The sequence below is a fragment of the Excalfactoria chinensis genome, chromosome Z, assembly GCF_039878825.1.
Source record: "Excalfactoria chinensis isolate bCotChi1 chromosome Z, bCotChi1.hap2, whole genome shotgun sequence".
NCBI classification, from domain to species: domain Eukaryota; kingdom Metazoa; phylum Chordata; class Aves; order Galliformes; family Phasianidae; genus Excalfactoria; species Excalfactoria chinensis.
The window spans coordinates 35,642,417-35,665,374 of record NC_092857.1 but is presented as its reverse complement, the minus strand read 5'-3'; the positions used below and the strand labels follow the sequence as shown (position 1 = coordinate 35,665,374).

The 22,958-nt window shown below is 34.6% G+C and overlaps 1 protein-coding gene across 4 annotated transcripts in view; it reads right to left on the bottom strand.

Annotated features, from left to right (window-relative positions):
* The window catches only part of VPS13A (vacuolar protein sorting 13 homolog A), a 93,336-nt gene that overhangs the window by 14,429 nt on the left and 55,949 nt on the right, over positions 1-22,958 (bottom strand). The window contains exons 51-70 of one of the 4 annotated variants that reach the window (XM_072358941.1): positions 20,634-20,673; positions 19,459-19,587; positions 18,686-18,819; positions 16,962-17,091; positions 16,115-16,350; positions 14,084-14,237; positions 13,110-13,256; positions 12,528-12,609; positions 11,111-11,180; positions 10,533-10,638; positions 9,941-10,054; positions 8,908-9,053; positions 8,708-8,789; positions 7,937-8,050; positions 7,483-7,558; positions 7,218-7,381; positions 6,837-6,882; positions 6,510-6,633; positions 2,751-2,865; positions 258-867 (exon numbers count right to left, since the gene is read on the bottom strand). In XM_072358941.1, coding sequence (XP_072215042.1) covers positions 802-867; positions 2,751-2,865; positions 6,510-6,633; positions 6,837-6,882; positions 7,218-7,381; positions 7,483-7,558; positions 7,937-8,050; positions 8,708-8,789; positions 8,908-9,053; positions 9,941-10,054; positions 10,533-10,638; positions 11,111-11,180; positions 12,528-12,609; positions 13,110-13,256; positions 14,084-14,237; positions 16,115-16,350; positions 16,962-17,091; positions 18,686-18,819; positions 19,459-19,587; positions 20,634-20,673 — 2,275 coding nt within the window. In that variant the 3' untranslated portion in view covers positions 258-801. Of the gene's footprint in view, positions 1-257; positions 868-2,750; positions 2,866-6,509; positions 6,634-6,836; positions 6,883-7,217; positions 7,382-7,482; positions 7,559-7,936; positions 8,051-8,707; positions 8,790-8,907; positions 9,054-9,940; positions 10,055-10,532; positions 10,639-11,110; positions 11,181-12,527; positions 12,610-13,109; positions 13,257-14,083; positions 14,238-16,114; positions 16,351-16,961; positions 17,092-18,685; positions 18,820-19,458; positions 19,588-20,633; positions 20,674-22,958 lie in introns of those variants that run through there. The other 3 variants (XM_072358938.1, XM_072358937.1, XM_072358939.1) reach the window with 3 other exon arrangements.

The window sequence follows — 22,958 nt, the reverse complement described above, 5'->3', positions numbered from 1 at the left end:
TTTTCACTTTTTATTAGTGCTGCTATGAAAGGAACAAATTCATAACCAAATCACTTAAGGTTACAATTTAAAACAACTAACCAAACCCTTATACATCTGGGGATTCCAAATGACACATAACTTATAGCATTTCAGAGTTATGGTAAAGCAAATTATGAATGAAAGTATAAGAGCTTAAGTTAAATGTCACTTCCAAAGTACATGCATTTGTTTTCATGGCTAGTGTTTTGACATAATCTAGTTGCAGGAAATATAAACTGTAATGCTGGAACAGAACAGATGAATCCATTTTAGAATAGTTTAGATGTGTTTATTGTTAAAAAGAAAAGCAGACAAAATAGTTTTGAAATATGGAATAAATAGGATATTAAACAAACAGTATTATAATACTGACTACACAGTTCAACGAAGTCTTACATATTTATGACCCTCTAACAAGTTATAAATAAGAATGCAAAAATATTAAATACATATCGTAGAAACACGTGGAAATAAAAGCTAAGTTGTGGTATTACTACACCATTATATGTATCAGCCTAATATCTAGTCATATATAACAAGAATAATTCCTGTATGTAGATTTGTTATATTTCCTACTTTGTATAGCTCTCATCATACATTTTATTTATGTTTCCCCCTTTCCCCCCCCCTCCCCCCTTTTTTTTGTTTAATTTTTACACAGTTTTAGAAGGAAGTTAGTATCAGTCAACCCTGATTGCTCAGTGGGAATTGTAGCAACAACAGTTAATACTGAAAAGAGTATGACAAAGGCCAAGTATATCTTTTACAGTACATATTATCCTAACTGTCATCATCATCATCACTACTATCGTGAGTCTTAGTCCACTCCCTGTAGGCCTGTCTTTTCTGAAAGCATGACAAGAGAAGAAGAAAGCAGAAATATTAGTTTAGAATGATTTGTTTGGCTGGAAACTTTTTTAATTTCAGCAAAATAATTAGACAGAAATTCTGAAGTGACAGTACATGGCAAAGTACAAGCATGTTGAATTCCCTTCTACATTCTGTTCCTTTTGGTCAGCATTTACAATCACTAAATCACAATACGGATCTAACCTGATATTCTGCTGAAAACACTATCACAGAGTAACTGCACTACCAATACAAACCTATATGCAAAAAATAAATAAAAGGGATGAAGTTACTACTCTTTTTCCTCATAAGATGACATTATGCCCTCTAAAACATTGCATACAGGGGGTATGTAACACTGAGCCTCATGCAAGTCAGAGGCATATCTCTAAGATGAAAAATGTTATGAACCAAAAACCTGGTTGAAGAGCGATAGGTTTAAGGATTAAATACATATTCTATGCCACAGAACTGTCAGAAGTAAATTATAACATGAAACACTGACATTTTAAAATTTTAGTTACTTTCAAATGGTGGCTGCCATCACAAAATGTAACAAGCTTAATAGTTATGCTCTTATAAGTTGGATAATTAAAGCTGGTAGTAACGTACTCAACAATGTAACAGAGAAAAACTGGAATTGCACATGACATTGCAGAACTTCCTAAAAGTTCCTTAGAAAAAAACAAAACAAAACAAAAGCAAATGCAAACATGTACAAAAAGACTCAGAAAAAGTAAAAGTAATGCTATGTCTAAAAAATATTTCCATGTTAGAGCTGAATCTGTTAGCCTGTTAGTATTTGTTTTAATGATAAAGTTTTAAACAGGAAATGGGATGTTTTTAAAGTCTCTTCTCTTGACAGAAAGAAGAGGAACATTAACAACCCCATACTGTTCATTAGTGGGAGTTTTCAGCTACACAATACCCAAGGTAATGCTTCTATACATTGCTTTCAGTTACTTCTCAAAATCTAAAAATCTTCTCCAAAGTCTACTCTGTTCTTACCTAAATCTCCCTAGAGGTTATTTCTGTATGACTCCACCAACATCTGCACAGTGAGAATCCTTCAATTATTTAAAAATAAATCTATTGAAAATAAATTGTGCATTTATATATGTTATATTATTAAAAATAAAAATAAACTGGAGATGTTTACATCCCCAGTTTCCATTAATGCAGTTCCTAAATACTTCCTTATTATTTACTTGCAAGCACTGTTACAATGCAATTTTATTTATAGCAGAGAAAAAGCATATAAACTTCTCATGCTACACAATAATGGAAATTATTTTCACTTTTATATCTAGGTTAACTTGCTTCAGAGGTATATGAATGAAAGAATAACTTTCCAAACCACTTCTCAGCATGTTCCTTGTGCAAAAAGTATTCCACTTCAAAATTGTTTACATGATTTTAATGTAGGTAGAGTGACATAAATGCAGCTATTTCAAGTACATTTATTAAGTTTATTCAATGTGTTATTTTATAAAGAACTGTGATGAAAAAGTCACCATTTAAAACATATATAACAGAGTCACCAAAAAATATATTTTGTATTTATCACCGCTATTTATCAAAAATGAAAATTTAGGATAAGCTATTTAATTATACATAAAAATTATCCTCTTCTTTTAAAGTATTCCGTATCTTTCACAAACCTCTACAGATACATTGGTATAAATTATGATGTCTTTTTCAAAAGTTACATCATGGAAGTTAAGTCACCAAAGTGGTCATAAACCTATGAAATCAAATGGAACTTTCTTAACTACCGAGTTACTGGGCAAGGGATGACAGGATTTATTTCTTTTAAAGGGTACTTCCACAAAATACTCAGTTTAACAAATTAAGAATTAAATTTTATGCCATTTCTTCACCTGTAACATTTGGCTTCCAGTTCCATCTCTTAATCTATAAGGTCTAATAACACCATCTTCACCAAAGAAGCGAGGTGGGCGTAGGCTTACCACATCTTCTGAAGAATCTGCAACTCTGGCAATAAATCAACAAATCTAAGTTACATATCAGTATAGGTACTTAGCTATAATATTTACCGAAGTCTCTATTTTATATTCAAAATATTGCAAATTAATGTAGCAGTACAGCAGCTATTGTTATCTCTATAGACATTTGACACATAAATAGAAAGTAACCAGCCTATGAAATAATTATAGGGTTTCTACTTAACACAATCTACTTCAGAAAATGATGTCTAAAACATGAAATGGGACAAAGCAGAACACAGCTGTGGTACTTCATAGAAGTAGAGAACAGTTGAGGTTTGGAAGGGAACTGTGGAAGTCATGTTGCCAATCCTCCATCCCCCACACAGCAAAGAAATCTCTCCTGATGTCTGACTGAATATTTTGTGTTTCAGTTTGTGCCCATTGCCTTTGGTCCTGTCACTGGACACCACTGAACAGAGACAGGTTCTGCCTTCTTGGTACTCTCCCTTCAGGAATTTATAGATAGTGATAAGATCATCCCACTGATCCTTCTCTTCTTCAGGATGAACAAGCCTTTCTGCAGAGGAGAAATTCTCCAGTTCCTTTATCACCTTTGTGGCCCTCCACTGGATTCTCTCCATGAATCACTTATAGCAGGAAGGCAAGCAGACACAGCACTTCAGGTGTGGGCTTTTCAGCTGAAGGAAGAATTATGTCCTTTGACCTGCTGGCAATACTCTTCTTAATGCAGCTTAGGATGCCATTGGCTCACATTCAGCTTGGTATAAACTTGGACTCCCAGGCCATTTCCAGCAAAGCTACTTTCCATCTGAGTGGTCTAGCATATATTGGTGCCTGAGACTGTCCCACTCAAGTTGCAAGACATTCCACTTCTTCCTGAACTTCAAGAGGTTCCTGTCAGCCAACTTCTTCAGCCTACTGAGGACCCTCTGGATGGCAGCATGACCCTCTGATCAATCAGACACTCATCCCTATCTTGTGCCATCTAAATTTACTCAGGGTGCACTCAGTCCCACCATACAGGTCATTAATGAAGATGTTAAACATGAATGTACCTGTATAGACCCCTAGGGTAACTTTATTCATTGCTGGCCCCCAGCTAGACTGTATCACTCACTACTACCATTCAGAATGGTCCATCCACCCACCTTAATGCCTGCCTATCCAATCCATAATGCAAAAGCTTCTTTATGGGTGACAGTGCCAAAGGCCTTAGCAAGTCTAAGAAGATAATGCTCTCCTCTCATCCATTAGCCTGGTGCTTTCATCACAGAAGATTATCAGTTTGGTTAAGCATGATTTTCTCTTAGTGAACCCACACTGACCATTTTTGGTAATTTTCTTATCCCTCATAAGCCTGGAAATTGTTTCCAGTATGATCCCATCACCTTCCCAGGAGATGAGGTGAGGCTGACTGACCTCACTACAGTTTGCCAGGTACTTCTTCACAACTTTTTTGAAAACAAGAGTGGCATTTGTTTTCCTCCAGTCTTCAGACTTGTCTTAATCATTAGAATTGACCGAAGATTTTCCAGAGAGGCCTCATAACTATATCTACCAGCTCACTCAGCACTTGTGGGTGCATGCCATCAGGGTCCACAGGCTTATATATGTTCAGCTTGTTTTAAGTACTTCCTGATGCAATCCTCTTCCACTGAGAATACATCTTTCTTGCTCCAGTATTTGCCCTGGTCTCTGGAAGTGGAATTCCTGAAGGCCAGTCTTGCTGTTAAAAACTGAGACAAAGGTGTTTTGTTCAGTCTTTTCACTTTCTGTCATAATAAGGCCTCCTGCTTCATTCAGCACTTTGTCCAAATTTTCCTTGGTCTTCTTTTTCCTACTTACATATTTATAGAAGTCATTTGTGTTGTCTTTGAAGTTTCCAGATTCAATTCTATTCAGTCTTTAGCTTTTCCTAGTTTTCACCCCTATATGCTTGGACAATGCATCAGTTTACCTGTTTTTGCTACCACCCACCATATACTTCTTTTCTGTTAGTAAGTAATGCCAGGAGCAACTTGTTCTGTAGACTTGTCGTCATTTTTGCCTGACAGATTAATAATATAATTACTCAATTAATGTCTGAGTATTCTATTTAAAAACTTGAAGATTAAAGACATCCATGCTTCTGTTTTCTTTACACTTCTTTGCTAAAGTTTGAAGGGTAAAATACACAAGATACAGACAATTTTATGGTAGCAAAAATGGGACAACTTACTGAGAAAAGACCAATTAACAGCTGTTATCAGCAGGATTTATAAAAAGGCCTCTCAAAACACATTCTCCAACTTGTTTACAAATTGTAAATATGTTATCATAAACCCACATATGATAAAATTAAAAGGTAATTGTAAACCTTGTAAACCTCGTGAGGTCCAACAAAAAAGTGCAAGGTTTTTCCACATGGGCCAGAGTAATCCCAGATGTGTAGACAAACTGGGAGAAGAAGTCCTTGAGAGAAGCCCTGCTGAGAAGGACTTATGGGTTTTGGTAGATGAAAAACTTATCCTGGGTTCCATCAGAAGAGGGGCAGCCAGCAGGGTGAAGGAAATAATTATTCCCCTCTACTCTGCCCCAGCTGTGAAGCCCCAGCTGGTGTAGTACGTCCAAGTCTTGCACCTCCAACATAGAAAAGATATAGAGCTTTTGGAGAGTGTCCAGAGGAGGGTCACAAATGTGATCCAAAGCTTGGAGCACCTCTCCTATGAAGACTTAAAGAATTGGGCTCGTTCAATTTGGAAACGAGAATGCTGTGGGTAGACCACATTGTGGCCTTCCAATATTTAAAGGGAGTTTATGAACATGAGAGATACCAACTTTTTACATGGGCTGATAGTGATAGAACAAGGGGAAATAGTTTTAAATTAAAGAAAGGGAGATTTACATTAGGTGTAGTTTTTTACTGAGAGAGTGATGAGGTGCTGGAACCACAGAAGCTGTGGATGCCCCATCCCTAGAGATCAGGTCTGATGGGGCCTGGGGCAATCTGATCCAATACCTGACCTAGTAGCTGGCAACCCTGTCTGTGTTAGGGGGGTTGGAATTTGATGATCCTTGAGGTGTCTTCTAACCCAAGACATTCTCTGATTCTATGATTAAAGCTAATTATAAGGGAGTGAGATTATCACATTATCCAGCAAGCAAATCAGTCAGAGTTCTCACCTGTATCCTGGACTGCATAAAAAATGGGGTGGCCAACATGTTGAAGAAGGTGATTATATCCCTTTAGCCTGCCCTTGTAAGGCCTCATCTGCATTATTATGCTCAGGTCTGGGGCTCCCAAAAGAATAAATATGTGGAGCTGTGGGAAAAGGTCCAAAGGAAACCATGAAGGTGGCATCTGTCCTACCTACAAAAACCGTCTGAGGAAGCTGTGGTTGTTCAGCCTGGAGATGAGAAGGCTCTGGCCAGACTGGTTTTTCAGTACTACAGACTTAAACTGCAGTTGAAGAGATACAGATTAAAGTTTGGAATGAAAGTGGTGAGGCATAGGAACAGGTTGCCCAGTGAAGCTGTGGATACCTCTTATCCACGGATAAGATAGAATCTTCATCTACATTAATTTTAAAGATTTTTAAGAAACATTAACACAGAGGTCATACAAATATTCAATATACCTCACCATTTTTACCCATGCCATATGCCACTCTTCATATTAATTTTACTTACTTTTTAATACCCTGAAACGTGCTGCTTGCCATGTCTATGATTCCACCAGTTGGTCTAGCTACTGCTCCCACTAATCCTTTTCCAACACCTTTGAAAAAACCAGCTGCTCCTTCTTTCTGAGCTCCTAAAATGATTAAGTTCAGCACATGTTAAGAAAAAAAAAACATCTTGCAATTTTATTTGTAATTACATTTGCTCTTATTTGACATGCGACTACAGTCACTTCCTCATTTAAATTAGAGGACAGCAAAAACAAAATATTGATGAATGTAAAATCTCATAAAATATCAAGAATTGGAATCATATGAACATAAAACCTAAACTTACCTCTTATTGGTTTTGTAACTATTCCCGTTATGCCACTGACAAAACCCTACCAAAAAGAAATGAAAAAGCTGTGACGAACGTTCCCACATTACATTTTTTAATTCTTCTAACATTTCACTTATTACTTTTCTGGTGAATAGTCAGAAAGTATGTGCCCTGAAGCATTCTAAAATCCACTGCAAATTATCAGAATTAGAGGAGCCTGCTTCACCATTTCTACCTTCTTGTCAATCCTCATGTATTTTTCTTTAAAACTATCACTCAGCAAGCTATCACTCTGGCAAACCAGAATTAAAGTGGAACAGCTCTACAGAAACCTCTACATTTGTTATTTTTACCACTATAAAATTCATTAAACTTCTTGTCTTCTTTTATTCTTACAGAAACTAATCCTTTTCCTCCACGAGTGATACCCTCTCTCAAACCAGTGGGCTGTTTATTCATGGCTTCCCTCCTTTTTTGCTGATAATCCTCATCCATTGTTATTGCCGCAACACCTTTTGCCATAGCACCAGTGATCCTTGAAGCAGCACCAGCTAATCCACCTATTAAAAAATAAAACAGTGTAAGTAAAATGCCATTGCAACTTACAGATACCCACATTGCTTACTAGTGAGCATGCTACTGTGATAATGTTGAAACCTACCAACAGCTCCCCCTACTAGTGCTTTAAGTCCTAGTGCCATTCCTTCTATAAATTCTTCAGGACCCTGGATGGCTCCCTGAGGAAGGAAAAAAATAAAACGGTGCATTTATGGTATTTATGTAAGTTTCAGATAGCATATATACTTAAATTCTTATGTTTTTTATTGCAATTTATATATATTGAACAGAGAGCAAATGAGATCTCTGTTAAGTTCATTCAAGTAGCATTAATCTGCAGAAGTAGAGTAAGGAACAGACAATTGTGAATTAAGGGAAATAACTTGTTTTTACGTCACTTGAGTTTTTCAGTAACTTCCCTGACACTTTCGCTTTGATTTTTTCAATTCTGTATCTCACCTTAAATTATAGAAATTATTAGTATACCCAAAGTTTCAATATAATTTATATCTAGCAGTCTTTGCAACATTTCACAAAAAGCCTGAAGAGATTTTTACCTGATAAGGTTCATAGAAAAATGCTTCTACTCCTTCAGATAAGCCTCTTATGAAACCAAATGGATTGCCCAAGACATCAAGACCAAGAATAAGAACATACATCTGTTTAATAGCCTAAAACAAAAATAGATATTCAGTAAAAATATTTCAGAAAATATACTAAAAGCATTAAGGCATTGCTGCTTACCCAAAAGAGCAGAAGATGAATTTAATATGAAGAACTGAACATTTGGAAAAGTAGGTACAGATGTTTTAAAAATGATTGTATGGTGAGCAAAACATTAAAATCAATCAAATAATTCTACTGCTTGCATGTATTTCACAAATAGTTGAGATTTTCCAAAGGAAGCATATTACCCTGACTTCAGTCATACTGTGAAGCTACAGGACATAATCTGGTTGTGTGTATAGGTTAAGAGAATTTCGTTCACTATGTCTGAAAAACAGTGAGGTGTACCAGAGCTGCATCTTGTTTGCTTCCACTACTGCTTTCTGTAAGCTGTTTTGTTAAGCACACTATCTTTCGATAAGTCATAATTTAGTCATATTTATAGTCATAGTTTAGTAACATAACTTAGTTTCCTTAGTAAAGGCAACAGAATCCAAGTAATGAGTATTAGGTTTTTATGTTTCTTACATATGTTTGTAGATTGGTTAAATACAAGGCTGAAATTAGTTATTAATTAGTAACTGATTTTCACAGAACCAAAGCACACAGTAACACTTTCAAAACATAAATTCACTGGAATGTTAACATTTACTTATTCCAACCTGTTTTGAGTAATGCTTTGTCACTGATGATTGGAGCTGTTGTGTAGTACAGAAGTGATAGCTGAGTTCAAAGAATGCCAACCTATTAAGAAAGATTTTTTAAAAGTCCATATTATGCAGGTCAAAATAAAATATAACATTGATTTATAATATGGATTCGTTCTTTAGAAATAGTCATCAAAATAATATTTCAAACCTACTTAAAGACAACATCTTGCACATCTGTGAGTGTGGCACCTATGCTCTTCAGAAGGAGATTCAACGATTGAAGTGGTATCAGTTCTCTCTTTCTTTCTTCTTTGTTACTATCTTCACCACCAGTACTGAGTGAAAAGCTTAAATGTAACTAAACAATAAAAAAAAAGATTGGGAAATAACATTAGTTTTTATTAAAAGTACCATATTTTGAACAGTACTTCTAATCTTGACTGAATTCAGACTTTGTTACACAGAACGCCCCTTTAGGGCAATAAAAAAACAACAACAAACCACCATAATTTAAGTCCAGCCAAATACTGGAACTGCCTTTAAGAAAACAAGAACTCAAAACTACTCATCCATGTTTTCAGATGAGGTCTCCATAATCTTTTAGCTGTAACTTACTGGCTATTATTCAAACTGTTTTGTTTCCGCAGCTAATATACAACACTGAAGCAGTGCAGACACGAACTAATAAAAATACTTGTTTCACAGAAATTGAAGTGACATTCAGAAAATTTGCTGAAAGGGATGTATGGGGCCCACTGTAACTTTCAAAATCGGACAAAAAGAGGCTATAAGCCCACTCTGGATTCTCTGAAAAGAATACATTATCCAATCCATGGCATAACAAAGCTTAACTATAGATCACTTCAGATATATGTTGATGTTGTTTTGCACATTACTTTTTTATTTCTTTCTTTTTTTTTTTTTTTTTTTTTTCCAGAAATTGTGGTGTTTCTCAATCCACAGCACACTGTCTGCACGTGAGAACCATAGCATTTTGCAAGGGTAAATAATACCAAAGAATTACTGCATATGAAGAAATGTGGATAGGAAGGAAATCAAGAATATTTTAATATTTATGAAGAGTATCAAAAGTGTGTGTTACAAATAAATCAGTGTTAACAGTAAAAATCATTATCCCAGAACATTTTTATCTTGTTTCCTCACTTTACAGAATCAACTATTCTAAAGAAGACAAAAAATCCTTTAGTTAGAGAACAAGCACAGATGTATTAAAAAAAGTTATACCTTAATTGGAGAGATATGGAAGTATTCGTACAAGCTGATTTGTGATGTATCCATGGATGACACACTCATCAGTTCTTCCTGAAGAGATTCTACATCCTTTTTGAAAAGTTCCAGCTATGGATGCATTTTCAAAAGTAATATTACTTTAAAATGTAGAGTATAAGACATAATGACACAATCTACCATGACTCAGCTGTTGCTGTCTCAAGTTTTCTTATTACTACCCTAGCAAACCACCTTAAGCTTAATACAATTAAATCTTTTTCCTGTTTTTCCTATGTATCCTTGGATTCTCCTTTTATTATGATTCAATTCTCCTCCACTGCTCACGGCTTTTCAGAAAGTATTAGAAATCTTTCTTGTATAGTATGCAGTACAAAGATTAAGGAAATTTTACTCTATGCCTCAGGAAAAAGCTTTATATTGGTTTCAAACACAAGACTTGACCGTTATCATAAACACGGAACGTTACTTTTTGTGTCTGTTGTTGTCATTTTGACTTGTATTTTTTTTTCTTGTTTTGGTTTTTAAAGCAAGCTGAATGACAACAAATTTTATATCTACTCATCTGCGAACAACAGAAGGACTCTACCTGTTGGACATCTGGTACATCAGTCTGTGTAAAAAATTCAACCAGTGCATTCAGGAAGCCAAGGTCTAATCTGAGATCCATCTCTTGAATCAGGACCTTAAAGTATCTACACATGAAACAAAAAAGTATTATTCAATTGTGTTTCTTCAAGTATTAAAAGTAAGGGGAGCTATAAAACTTTAACAGCTACTTATATCACTTATTACATTAAGACACTTTTTTATTTCACAAGTTCGTCATCAGTCATAAAATATTTCCTGTGATGGGTAAGACAATTGCATTTGCAGTAATAAGGATTATTAAAATAAAATAGCAACATTTAACATTATAGGCAGCTTTTTTCTTTCCAAATTACTAAAAAGACTTAAAAATCTACATTAAAAGAATTACTGAAATTCTTCACTTATTCTGCATTGAAGTGAGTAAATAAGAAGGCAGAGTTTTCACCTGTCGTACGTGCTCTTATCTGGTTAAAATTACCTGGAGTTAAATTACCTTGACTCTACATTGATTTTAACTTTTAAAGCTTGATTAAACATAATAAATGGCACAGAGATGGAACATGTAAAAATACTTACTTAATATGAGATATTTGTGAATGTCCTGCAGTTCTCATAACAATACTGACATCAGTAAATGGTTTTGGTGCTATGAAGTTGTAAAATAAAAAGAGATAAGCACAGATCTTTATGTGATAGATATAGCTTGCCATTTTTAACATGAAAATGTCATATGTTCTGGATTTTTTCAATCCTATGGAGTAGGATTATATGGATGTGACTGGGAAACGAACCACGGAAAAGACCAGGAACAGAAAGCCATAGGAAAAGAAGGATGAAATGGAATATCAAAATTCTATTTCACTTATCTCCAAAAATGAATCATTTTCATTTTAAAACAAATTAATGCTAGCCATGGAATTATTATTATTATTATTATTATTTTTAGGGAATAAATTCCCTAACCATAGAATAAATATTTCAAACAGTGATACAAAAACATAAATTTAAAGAATGCTCAGGTTTATGAACTCTAGCTTAAATTTGACATTATTTAGGATAAATAACTGATATTTCAATAGCTCTGTGAAGAAATTTGCAGGCAGTCCATTTCTGTATACACTCAGAATCTCTCCTGTCACTACTCTGGTGTTCCATATCATGTTGCCCTAAGTGAGCTAGTGGAAGACTGCAGCTCAGTACATAACATAGAGAGTTAGAGGTTTATGCTCCATACCATGGAGAAAATGGAAGGCTGCAAATTAAACATGGAAAACACAATTTGATAAGGAACTGCTATGTGGTGTTTCACTTGATGATTTTGAGTTCAGTCTAGCACTGATTTATGTTTCTTACTATTTTTGGCAAGTCAACTAGGTCACTGTCTCAACTACTGCATGCAAGCACACACAAAGAAAAAAAAACACAACAAAAAAAACCTTTTTAAACAATTCAATAATTATAAACAATTTATTTTGGGCCACGGGGAAATATTGGGTAAATTAAGATTAAAAGTGAGTCTTAAGAATCCTCACCGCCCCCTAATGAAGTCCTGAGTGAGTAATACAAAAAGCATGTAATAGATTCACTATCATTAGGCCTAGAAACGGTTTAAAGTTATCTTTTTTCAACAGGTAAAAGATGGTAAGCACTTGCTTCAGATTTGGTCTAAATGCAACTACTGAAAGCTGAACACAAATTTAACTTACTCCTTTTTATCTCCAAGAACACTATATTATTGTGTCAGAAAGATGTACTTTTAAAAGGTATTATATCCAATGCATGAAGTAAGTCCATACTATTAGTGCGATTTTTAACTTTAGATGGCTCTCTCTGTATTTTCTTTGCAGAGAAAATTGCTTTCTGATCTGTAACGTTAGTATCTGGATTTTCTTTTATAGTCAGTAATCATACACAGTATTCAGATGATAAAAGTGGCACTTTATTAAAAGTAAGTTAGTATAGGTAAAGATTACGTTAAACTAGAACAACAAACCTGAATCCAAGGTGATGGACTTTGGAGGTTTAATAGGATAGAACACAAAGGGAAATATGGCTCCAGGAATCTGGTTTTGAATCTAATAGGGGTAAGGACAGGACAAGGTGTAGCATATTAGCTCTTCAGTAGTGAAATATTTTACAAGTAGGACAAACAAAAGAATTATGAACTACCAAATCAAAAGCAGGAGAAGAAGCCACCATGATAGTTCAAAATATTTCTACTTTCAAAATGAGTCTATCCAAACCAAATAATCTAGAAAAGCTAGAAAAGATTCTTTTTGGTGTCCATAAGCAGCCACAAAATAATGTTTCAAAGGATTTGCTTATGAAAAAATGAATGCATAACTTGCTGAAAATAGCCAATTATACCTAATTTTAAGTTGATTGTAAATAAAAGCCACAAAATAAATAAATTTATAAAAAGGATGAACAGCAACTGCTTCTCCTCAAGTCACAGGTGACTTTTTTTTCCAGAAGCACGTAAGCAGTGCTTCGTTTTAAAGGCTGAGAAACACTCAAGCATATGAAAAATCCAGACAGTTATGAAACTATATACAGCTTTACATTAAACACTTACTTGTATCCTGTAAATTTGAATTCTGAAAGATTTCTGGTGTGCTGATGAACTGTACTCCACTTTCAAAGCTGGCAAGTAATTCCTTCTGACAGGAATCTCATTGGGTTGTTGAATCTTCATGTCATTTCCACTAGGAGTTAAACACACCTATTGCAATATTGAGGAAAAGCTGTTATTCTACATGATATCAAAGAAGGTTTTTTATAATAGACTTCAAATTAACAATTTTCATTAACATTTAAATGAAAGCTTAGTGGTAAAAACTTTGTCATAAATTTCAACAGAAGCAAAACAACATAACGAATCTGTACATTCCATTATAATGGGAAATTTTTGCCTTTTTGTACACAGTTTTCCAGATGTCAATGAACAAGTTGCACACTGAGTAATTTACCTGTACTACATTAATTTAACTACTACACAGCTCAAATGAATACATGGATTTAATCTGTAGGCAAGGACGGCAGCATACAGAGCACAACATGCTTTTACTTCTCATAATTATTTCTGGAATAATTATTTAATATTTATGTAGTTGAATGGCACAGCTGAATTTCATGTGACTGTGACATATGACAGTCAGCTAAAATACAAGAATCTGTGTTAAAATAATCTCCCAATCTCAAACTAATATCCTTCCTTGTCTCTTGATTTAACAGATTAACATATCATAGCATATTTAGTACCATGACCTGTAAAAACATTATGATTCAATTTCAAAATTAGAGGCTAAAAGAATCAGGCCTACAGCAGGCTTTCAAATATTTATGGACTTCTTTTTTCTTCCTAGACAGCAACAAAGTTGTTTGTTTTGTTTTTTTTTTTCTAGGCAGAAATAGAGATTAAATTTTAAATGGATTTTGTAAACTAATCATCTCCTAATTTTTGCTGTTTTTTCAGAGATTGCAAAATAATAAATGAACTTTTCCTGTGCACACCCATAAGAAATAAATTCACAGAATGATCAGTATTACCAAAACATTCGGTTCCAACTCAACAGTCTTATTTTCTGATGGAGTTAGCTCACTGTATTCTTTGAATTCTTGTTCTAACTTATCTGTTTGCTTAACACTCATCGGTTTCCATCTGGACTTCTTTTTCGGTTTTGTCTCCCAGACCACATCAGAACTTTGAAAAACAAACAAAGGACCAAGAGAAAATAGTTAGCTAGTTCAGCACAAATTTTATTTATCTAATTGCAGTTTTTGATATGTAATTACTATGTGATGAAGAACCACATCATAAAGCGCTAGTGTGGTAAATAAAAATAAATCATCCACTGCATTCTTGATACTATGTGGAAGTTACCGTTTCTGATATAACTGAAGAAAAGTTAACAGAAAGTTATCTATAATGAAGTTTGGCACGTAAGAAAACTTTGTCAAGAAGCTCAAGTTTCAATAGCACTGACATCCATAATCACACCAACTCAGTGCAGGATTCCACATATACTCCTGTGTAACTTGGTACAGCTGAATTTACTAGAATTTGACGGGAAATGTCTCAAAGTGACACTTATTTTTGGTAGTCCATTCACTTTAACTGCCTAACTCACTAGAGTTTGTTTCAGTTTGTGTTTCCTTTACTGATTTGATCCCTTAGGGTTTTTTGTAGATGTTACTGCATGCTTATGTGTTTTTCTTTTAATGGTATCCAAAATCAGTTATTTTCTATTCCGTCTTATTTTTATTATTATTGAAACATCATCATTTATCAGCTTTAAAGTGTGCCAGAGTATTTCCTGCTTTTCTGCTTGGTTATACTACTTCTGTGAGAAGGTCTTACGTCTGATTTCATCTCACAATCCAGTGCAATATGTGATACAGAACACAAAGCAAGAACTACCAACCAAGTGAAAGATATTTTTCCTTTCTACAAGTTATTAGAGTTCATATACACACAGCTGATCAGACACAGCTCCCTATAATCCAGTTTGTCTTAGCTACATTTCAGTTCAGACACATCAGTGACCTTAAAGAAAAGGTGGTCTTAAAGAAAAGGACAAAGTAACAGAGATAGCCATTAATTTGTTCACTAGGGTTGTTCTGAAGTTTGTTTTATCTTTCTTTTTCCAAATGTTTCTGCAAATTACATACAGTTTACTGCAATCTTTTTGCAAGACATTTACAAATGGTAAAATTCTAAATAACAGTGTTTGTGTGCATGTTCTCCCACTGTAACCAAGGATTCATCTTTTATCCTCAGAAACTGCTTTCAGGAGTTTAATATCACAACAAAATAGCACCAATCTGCAAGCACTGCTAGACGCCTGTCTATGAATGGCCGGTTACTAAAAACACTGATTCAGTGAAATATCTACTTTGAGTCTGGGCATTTAGCCAGCACTTTTAAAATAGTTATTTCCAATGTCTAGATAGTCTTCTGAGCTCAGTTTCTCAAGTGAAGAAGCAACATGTTTCTGTAATGAAAATAGAAAAGTCCACTGAAACAACTCCCCACATGTATTACTTATTTAAACCGTGTTAGATCTCAAATTACACAGACAGGAAATACAATGTATGGGGAATCTTGCTACATAGTCACACTCACATGCTGCAGAAACATACAGACACAAACACTGGAAGTACAGGTACTAATATTAAACATACTGAAAGCACTTCTCATTACAACAAGAAAATGTAGGAATCCTGTTCTAAATACAGACTTTCACTCCACCCCCGCACCCGCTCCGTCCCCATAAAAGAGAAAAAAAGAAAAAAAAAGAAAAAAAGGAAAAAAAAAGAAAAAAATGAAAAAAAAGAAAGGAAAAAAAAAAGAAAAAAAGAAAAAAAAGAAAAAAGAAAAAAAAAAAGAAAAAAGAATAAAAGACAAAAGAAAAAAGGAAAAAAGAAACAAAAGAAAAAAAAAAAGAAAAAAGAAAAAAAGGAAAAAAAGAAAAAAAAGAAAAAAAAATTACATAGGGAAAATACTTGAAAAGTCTGTTTTTTAACTTTCCATCCTCCCCACCCCCCCCCTTTTTTTTTTTTTTCTTTTTTTAACATTACCTTGTAATTCCTATGTAGGACACCTCCTGCCTTGTATAATTATTAACCAAAGAAATTCCAACATCTTGTAAAGAGAGAATAATTTCTTGTTCTGCTAGTTCAGCCCGTACACTTTCATAAGCCAATTTAAACACATTTTTATCTTCAGTAATGAGGACAATACGCTGCAGACCTTCAAAAAATGACACTAAATAGACCACCTTTCTACAGTCCAGGCTGAGTACTTCTATTTTGTCCTGCAAAGAAGAGAGGAAAGGTTTTTACAACTCTATTCATCAATAAGCAAATGCAAGCCTTAACAATAATATGAACAAAAAAAGGGGACCATTTTAAAAGGGACAAGAAAATAAAGTTTCTAATTAGAAAGTTTTATTGTAGTCTCTCTCTCACATGCATTCTGGCAAACACAGAGTTCTTACTGTTCTGTTTGAACCTTGTCTATGAAATTCTTTCTTATTACATGAGGAATAAGGTGAAAAATCTTACCAGTACTGCAAATGCTGGCAAAACACTATGCCAACAAGCAGACCTAGCTATTATTCTAACCTTGAATATAGAAACCTCAAGGAAAAGATAGTTCCTTCTTTTCCAGAAACTCCTATGTGTGAATAACAAAAATATGCATACAAAGATGCACCAGTAGAAGCATCACTGTGAAAAAAAAACATTCCTGGCTTTTGAATATGAAGCTATGGAATGTTCATCTTTACTGTGATTTGAGAGAATTTCCTCTGTACAGTACTTGTCACAGAATAATGCCTTGATTTCTTAATGATTTAGTAACACAAACAAACAAAAAAACACTGCAAAAAGAAGAGTAAATAACATTAAAAGCAGATCTACATACTTCTTTCGGTGTAATTTCCTCAGTTCTTTTTCCACATTTCCATGTCAATTTTCTAGATCCAGCTGGATCTGCCCAAGTATACAATACTGCCTTGCTTGGCTGAAGACAGCCTTCTAATTCACTGAGAGAACTAGAACAAAATGAAACGAGCAAGAATACTTACTTTTTCAAGTAATGAAAATGAAAACTGGAAACAACAAGAAGCAAGTAACAAATAAATAAATACATAAATCACACCAAAAACACACTCAGCACAATAATAAAATCACCACTTAAACTTCAAACATACATTAGCACTTAGTAAGGTATGCCCACTAGCTTTTTAAAGATCATTTTCTTTCCCACTTGCACTCAAGAACTACTAAGTATAGAAAAAGCAGACAGTAGAACTTACAGATTGAAAAGAAAATTCAGGACTTGTGTCGTCTAACAAAATTCTTCCAAATCTTTTGTTTAGGAAAACTTTCCCCTATATGATTTGCTGAACAGTTCTTTGTCCCTGGATACAATGGGTATTTTTCAGGCAAGCTGATTTTAAATACTAATCCCCGCTATTCACATACGTTTGAAACAGGCAGACTTTTCTTCCATAAGCTTTATTTTTTATTATTTTTTTTTTCAGGCTCTGTCAGGAGCCTGTCCTCTGTCATGGATAACTTATTACACAACTTACATATGTATGTATTAAACTTACACTGAAGATGCCCAAAATCCCACTAATAAGATGACTGATTTTTACAGATAAGAACTATACCTTAACTTCAAACATCATTACAGCAAGTGTTTAGGTGAAATCAAGACAAACTTCCAGTGATTTCAGACACACAATCTGGCTTAATAATTCTCACATAACTACCAGTTTTCTCTCTTCTTTTTTGTAACTTTTTAGCTCATTACTTTTGCTAAATCTTAACTAAACTTGAGAGCAGAGGACAAGAAATCTAACTACAGTTCCAGCTGAAGTATTAGATATTCTCTGATGTAGGCTCACGCATGGTTCTGGAACAGCTATATAAATCCTTTGCCAGGAGAGAGTTGTAAGGGAATGCAAGGGGAAAGGATATAATATTGCTTCTTTAGCTCACAGAACAGTTTAATTACTTCTAGAATCAGGTGCTTTGTACTACATAACATTATTATTGATACTCATGTTCAATTTATAAAACAAAAAAATCTAGGGGCTCTAACAAAATTAGATATTTAATTGCTAGGAAACAGGTTTTTTTCCTCTGTTATTCTAGCTTAGGAAGTTGAAATGAAGAGAGAATTGTGGACACAGAAGTTCATCTAAACTGTCATAAACTTTTTATGTAACTAAAAAACCATGTTCCCATGTAGGAAGATGAAAGTGCTTTATAATGCATCAGTTAAATGCCTGTCTGCATAGCACTTATTTATTTTCTCCATTAGTAAGCAAAGAATGTTGACGTGCCTATTTTAATTCTGCATGTAATTTAGTAAATGTATGCAACTGATCTAAAGGCTTGCAATGGAAGGCTAGAAGACTCAAAGTGCAACATTAAAACAGTTCCATATGTATACAATGTATACATGCATAATAACAATTTAGCCTCAACTATTATCATGACAGAAATTGAACTGCAACAACAGATACTACTGCTTTTGTACTAGTAAGCAGACATGGTTATAATATATGAAATAAGTGGCATAACTGCTTGCAGGCATACATAGTAAAAAAAAAAACAAAAAACTGTCTTACACACCTTTGTCCATACTCAATGATTTCTTCTTCAGTATGGTTTATTAACAGAAATGGTGCTGCACCATCATGGTAATCAGAAAAGGTAATCACTGTAGAATGTTCAGTCAAGTTGACATCCACTGTAATACCCCCAAGCTATCAGATGTAAAAAATTACATGGTAAATAACAGCAGAATCATTTGCTAACAAAGCAAATATAATTTTAATATTTCTAAAAATTTTAGAAGATGAAACCCAACACACAATAAAACAAATGATATGTTTTAACATGCCTGTTATATATATTCCTAATCATAGCACTACTAGAAAACAAGCATTCCATTCAGTAACTAAAACTATGGAGAATTTCTATAATCCCAAAATTTAGGCCAGTAGTAACACAATCTTCCTTGAACCAGTCATATGAAATAGTATTCCTCAAAATATTCTACAAATAAGAACATTCAAAATTTTAAATTGGTGCTTGATGAGGCTATATGTAAATTCAGTCACATCAAAGTTACTTTTCAAAGCATCACTTTACAACTAATGTAAACACTTTTCAGCTAGGGAACACTGATGAAATCTTTTTGCTGCAATAGTTCGTTTCTCAGAGCAGAACTTATAATGAAACATCCACATTTATCTGCATGCATGTATACGCGTTCCCACACACACGCAGATATATATATGATTTTTTCCCCAGCTAAGTTTTGTAATACTTCACTGAGTAGAAAATGTTGCAGAATGAAAATGGAACAAACTTTTACGTAACTTTCAAAGGTAACCATTTACCTTGTTGTCTAAATGCAGTAAAAGACAGTTTTCTTGCTTATCAAAACTTATCTTCTTTGGTGGGAGATTAGAATTTTCAACTCTGACAAGCAGTTTGTTGGCATCATTTTCAGGCCAAAAGGGAATACACTATTCAAATAAATAAATAAATAGATCAGATATTTTGAACTAAATGAGAAGACATACTAGGAATTAGAAGGCATTCTACCTCAGACTAATATTCTTTCCTAAAATTTCACCCAAATTTGCAGATGAATTGGATCAGAAACTTTTCCAACACTTAATTACTTACCTGAACACAATGAACTGATTCAGAAATAAAATAGATAAAATAAAATTCAGACACAAAATGGATAACATTTTTGAAATCCCACGTATAAAGCAGAGCAGAGCTAAAACACTGAAGTTGCTTGTTAAAATAAATAAATAAATAAAAAATTAAAATTAAAATTAAAAAAATATATTCAAAAAAACCCTACTTTTTTCCATTAAAAGATCTCTTGTTAAATACATATAAATTAATGACAAGATAATTTTATAAAGACAATCATCAACAAAAAATCTATTTGCATAAGTATACTGCTACATAACTTGAGTAAGCAGAATACTGGCACACTAGCTGCACTTTTGTAATACATAATACACATACATATATAAAAACATATATATAGAACAGAAATAACATATGAGCCTTAGGAAATCAAACCGAAGTGTACATTCCATTTTTTTCATCCACAACTGAAATCATCCCTTCTGGATTTAAACTGAATAATAAACAATAGTTTAAGTTTACATTCTAGGTAGACAAGACAGGCAGGCAGGAAAGAAAAAAGCTTTAACATAGCTAATGAAAAGTCTGCAGCTGATTAAAAGAGTCCTGTAAAAGGAACAAGTTATGGATTATTCATAACATAACTCTTAACCACGTTGGCAAGCACTCACAGCATTAGTATAAAGTCCACGGTGGCTCTGTGCTAAGAATGAAACGACCAGAAAAAGCCATTGACTGTCAAGATGCACTGTTTTTCCTATATGCCAAACCATTCACCTGTAGCATTCAAAATTTCAGATTCATCTCTTTCCAATATAGATTGAGATACCAGATGTTTTTATTCAACTATAATTGAATCCTAGAATTAAGTCGTCAGTGGTGAAAGACTAGTTCACCAACTTACCATGCCACTAAGTTCCCTTTCCCATTGTTTCTCACACCACAGGAAGCAGGAAGACAAAGGAAAAAAATATAGTTAAACAGTAAGACTGAAGGTATTACCTACACCAACACCAAAGGAAAAATAATTGTGTAATATACTAGCATAAAGTATAGCAAGTAAGTCTCAACATATGAGCATAGGAGATCTCAGAGGAAATTAAAAGAGAATCAGTCAAAAATAAATGAAAGTTTTAAAGAAAAACTAAAATAAAGATTAGTTAAGAAATAATTCACAGAAGCAACCACAGAGAGTTGAAATACATTACTTTTTTGCTTTAGGCACAAAATGGTACTATTTCCAAATGTTTTGCCACACAATTTGTCAGACTGAGTATTAGGAAAATATTCTTCACCAGTGGGTGGTCAGGTACTGGAGCAGGTTTTCAAGGGTAGTGGTCAAAGCACCAAGACACTAGAGTTCGGAACATTCTTGGACAACACCCTCAGACACATTATTTAAGTAGTACTGTGTGGAGCTGTGAGTTGGAGTTGATGACTGTTGCATGTCCCTTCCAACTTGGAATATTCTAAGTTCTTCATCATTCATCTCCACTCTGTAGTAGGAACACCTATTTGACTTTTTATTCTGGCATAACTGTGTCAGTGGACAAGGGAAGTAACACTGATGTCATCTATTTGGACTTTAGTAAGACTGTTGGAATGGTTCCTCATAACATCTTTCTCTCCAAACTGGAAGGATATGGATTTGATGGGCAGACTGTTTGATGGACAAGGAATTAACTATGAGATTGTACCCAGAGTGGTGGTCAATGGTTCAACGTCTGGATGGAAATCAGTGAGAAGCAGTGTCCCTTAGGGATCAGTACTTGGATTGGCACTCTGAAATCAACAGTGGGATCAAGCGCACACCCAGCAAGTTTGCAGATGACACCAAGCTGTGTAGTGTGGCTGACAAAACTAAAGGACAGGATACCACTCAAAGAGACAAGGCAGGCTCAAGCAGTTGACACACTAGTAAACTTTGTGACATTCAACAAAGCCAAGTGCAAGGTCTTGCAAGCAAACCCTCACTATCAATACAAGCTGGAGGATGTAAGGATTGAGCACAGATCTCTTGACTTCAGAGTACTGGTGGATGGTAAGCTGGACATAAGCCTGCAATGTACCCTTGCAGTCCAGAAAGCCAAACATATTCAAGAAAAGAGTGGTCAGCAAGTCGAAGGATGTGATCTCAACCCTATTCTATGCACTGGAGACCTCTTCTGGATTACTGTGTCCAGACGTGAGGTACTCAGTAGAGGACAGACATGGACCTACTGAAGCATGTCCAGTGGAGGCCCTCCCAGATACAGAATACTTTCCCTAAGACAACACACTGAAAGAGCTGAGGCTGTTCAACGTGAAGATCAGAAGGCTCTGGAGAGACCTTTTCAGCATCTAAAGGTATATAATAAAGAAGGGGAGAGGCTTTTTTGAAGTGCCTGTTTTGAAAGGACAAGGGGAAATAGTTTTAAATTCAAAGAGGAAGATTTAGATAAGGTACAAGAAGAAGAGTTTTACAATAAAGGCTGTGAGGTACTGGAACAGATTGCCCAGAGATGTAGACATAGCATACTTGGAGACATTCAAGGTCAGGCTGGACAGGACTCTAAGCAATCTTATCAACCTGTTAGATGCCCCTGTTCATTGCAGAGGATTTGTACTCGATGACCTCTAAGGGTTCTTTCCAACTCAAATGATTCCACATTTAGCAGCAATTTCAAGTGCAGCTATGGTCAATATTTTTTTTCTCTAAGGATACATGCTGGTCAGCTCTCTTGGACTAAATCTAACTTAAAGAACTGTTTGTCCTTGTTAAACCATTTCATACCACTCAAATCTATCAGCTTCTTCCTACTGCAAAATTTGAAGAGCAATAGATTTTTCTCAAAAATAGAAATCAAAGGTTAACAGATCAGCTCCTTTCCAGACAGGACACATGTCCAAGACTAAGTGAGCTATACACAAGAACTACTTTTTCCCTGAGAAGACAGCCTATCATTAAGAACATTCAGATGTACTGAGAAGCAGAAGGAAGAACTGTGTTTAACTTAATTGGACAAAAGAGAAATGAAGAAAAATGGGGAGTACTGTGGAGAAGTGAACTAAGCTGGGATATCAGCTAATATGTTAGCAAGCTTGTCTTCTATTCTGGATATGCTCTCTTCAAGACCCATTGGAGGAGAGGAAGATATAGATATCATTCTTCCCAAAAGGCAATATGCTATCAGCATTTACATTATTCCAAATTGAACCCAACATTACCCCCAAATTCTTCCTTATGAGT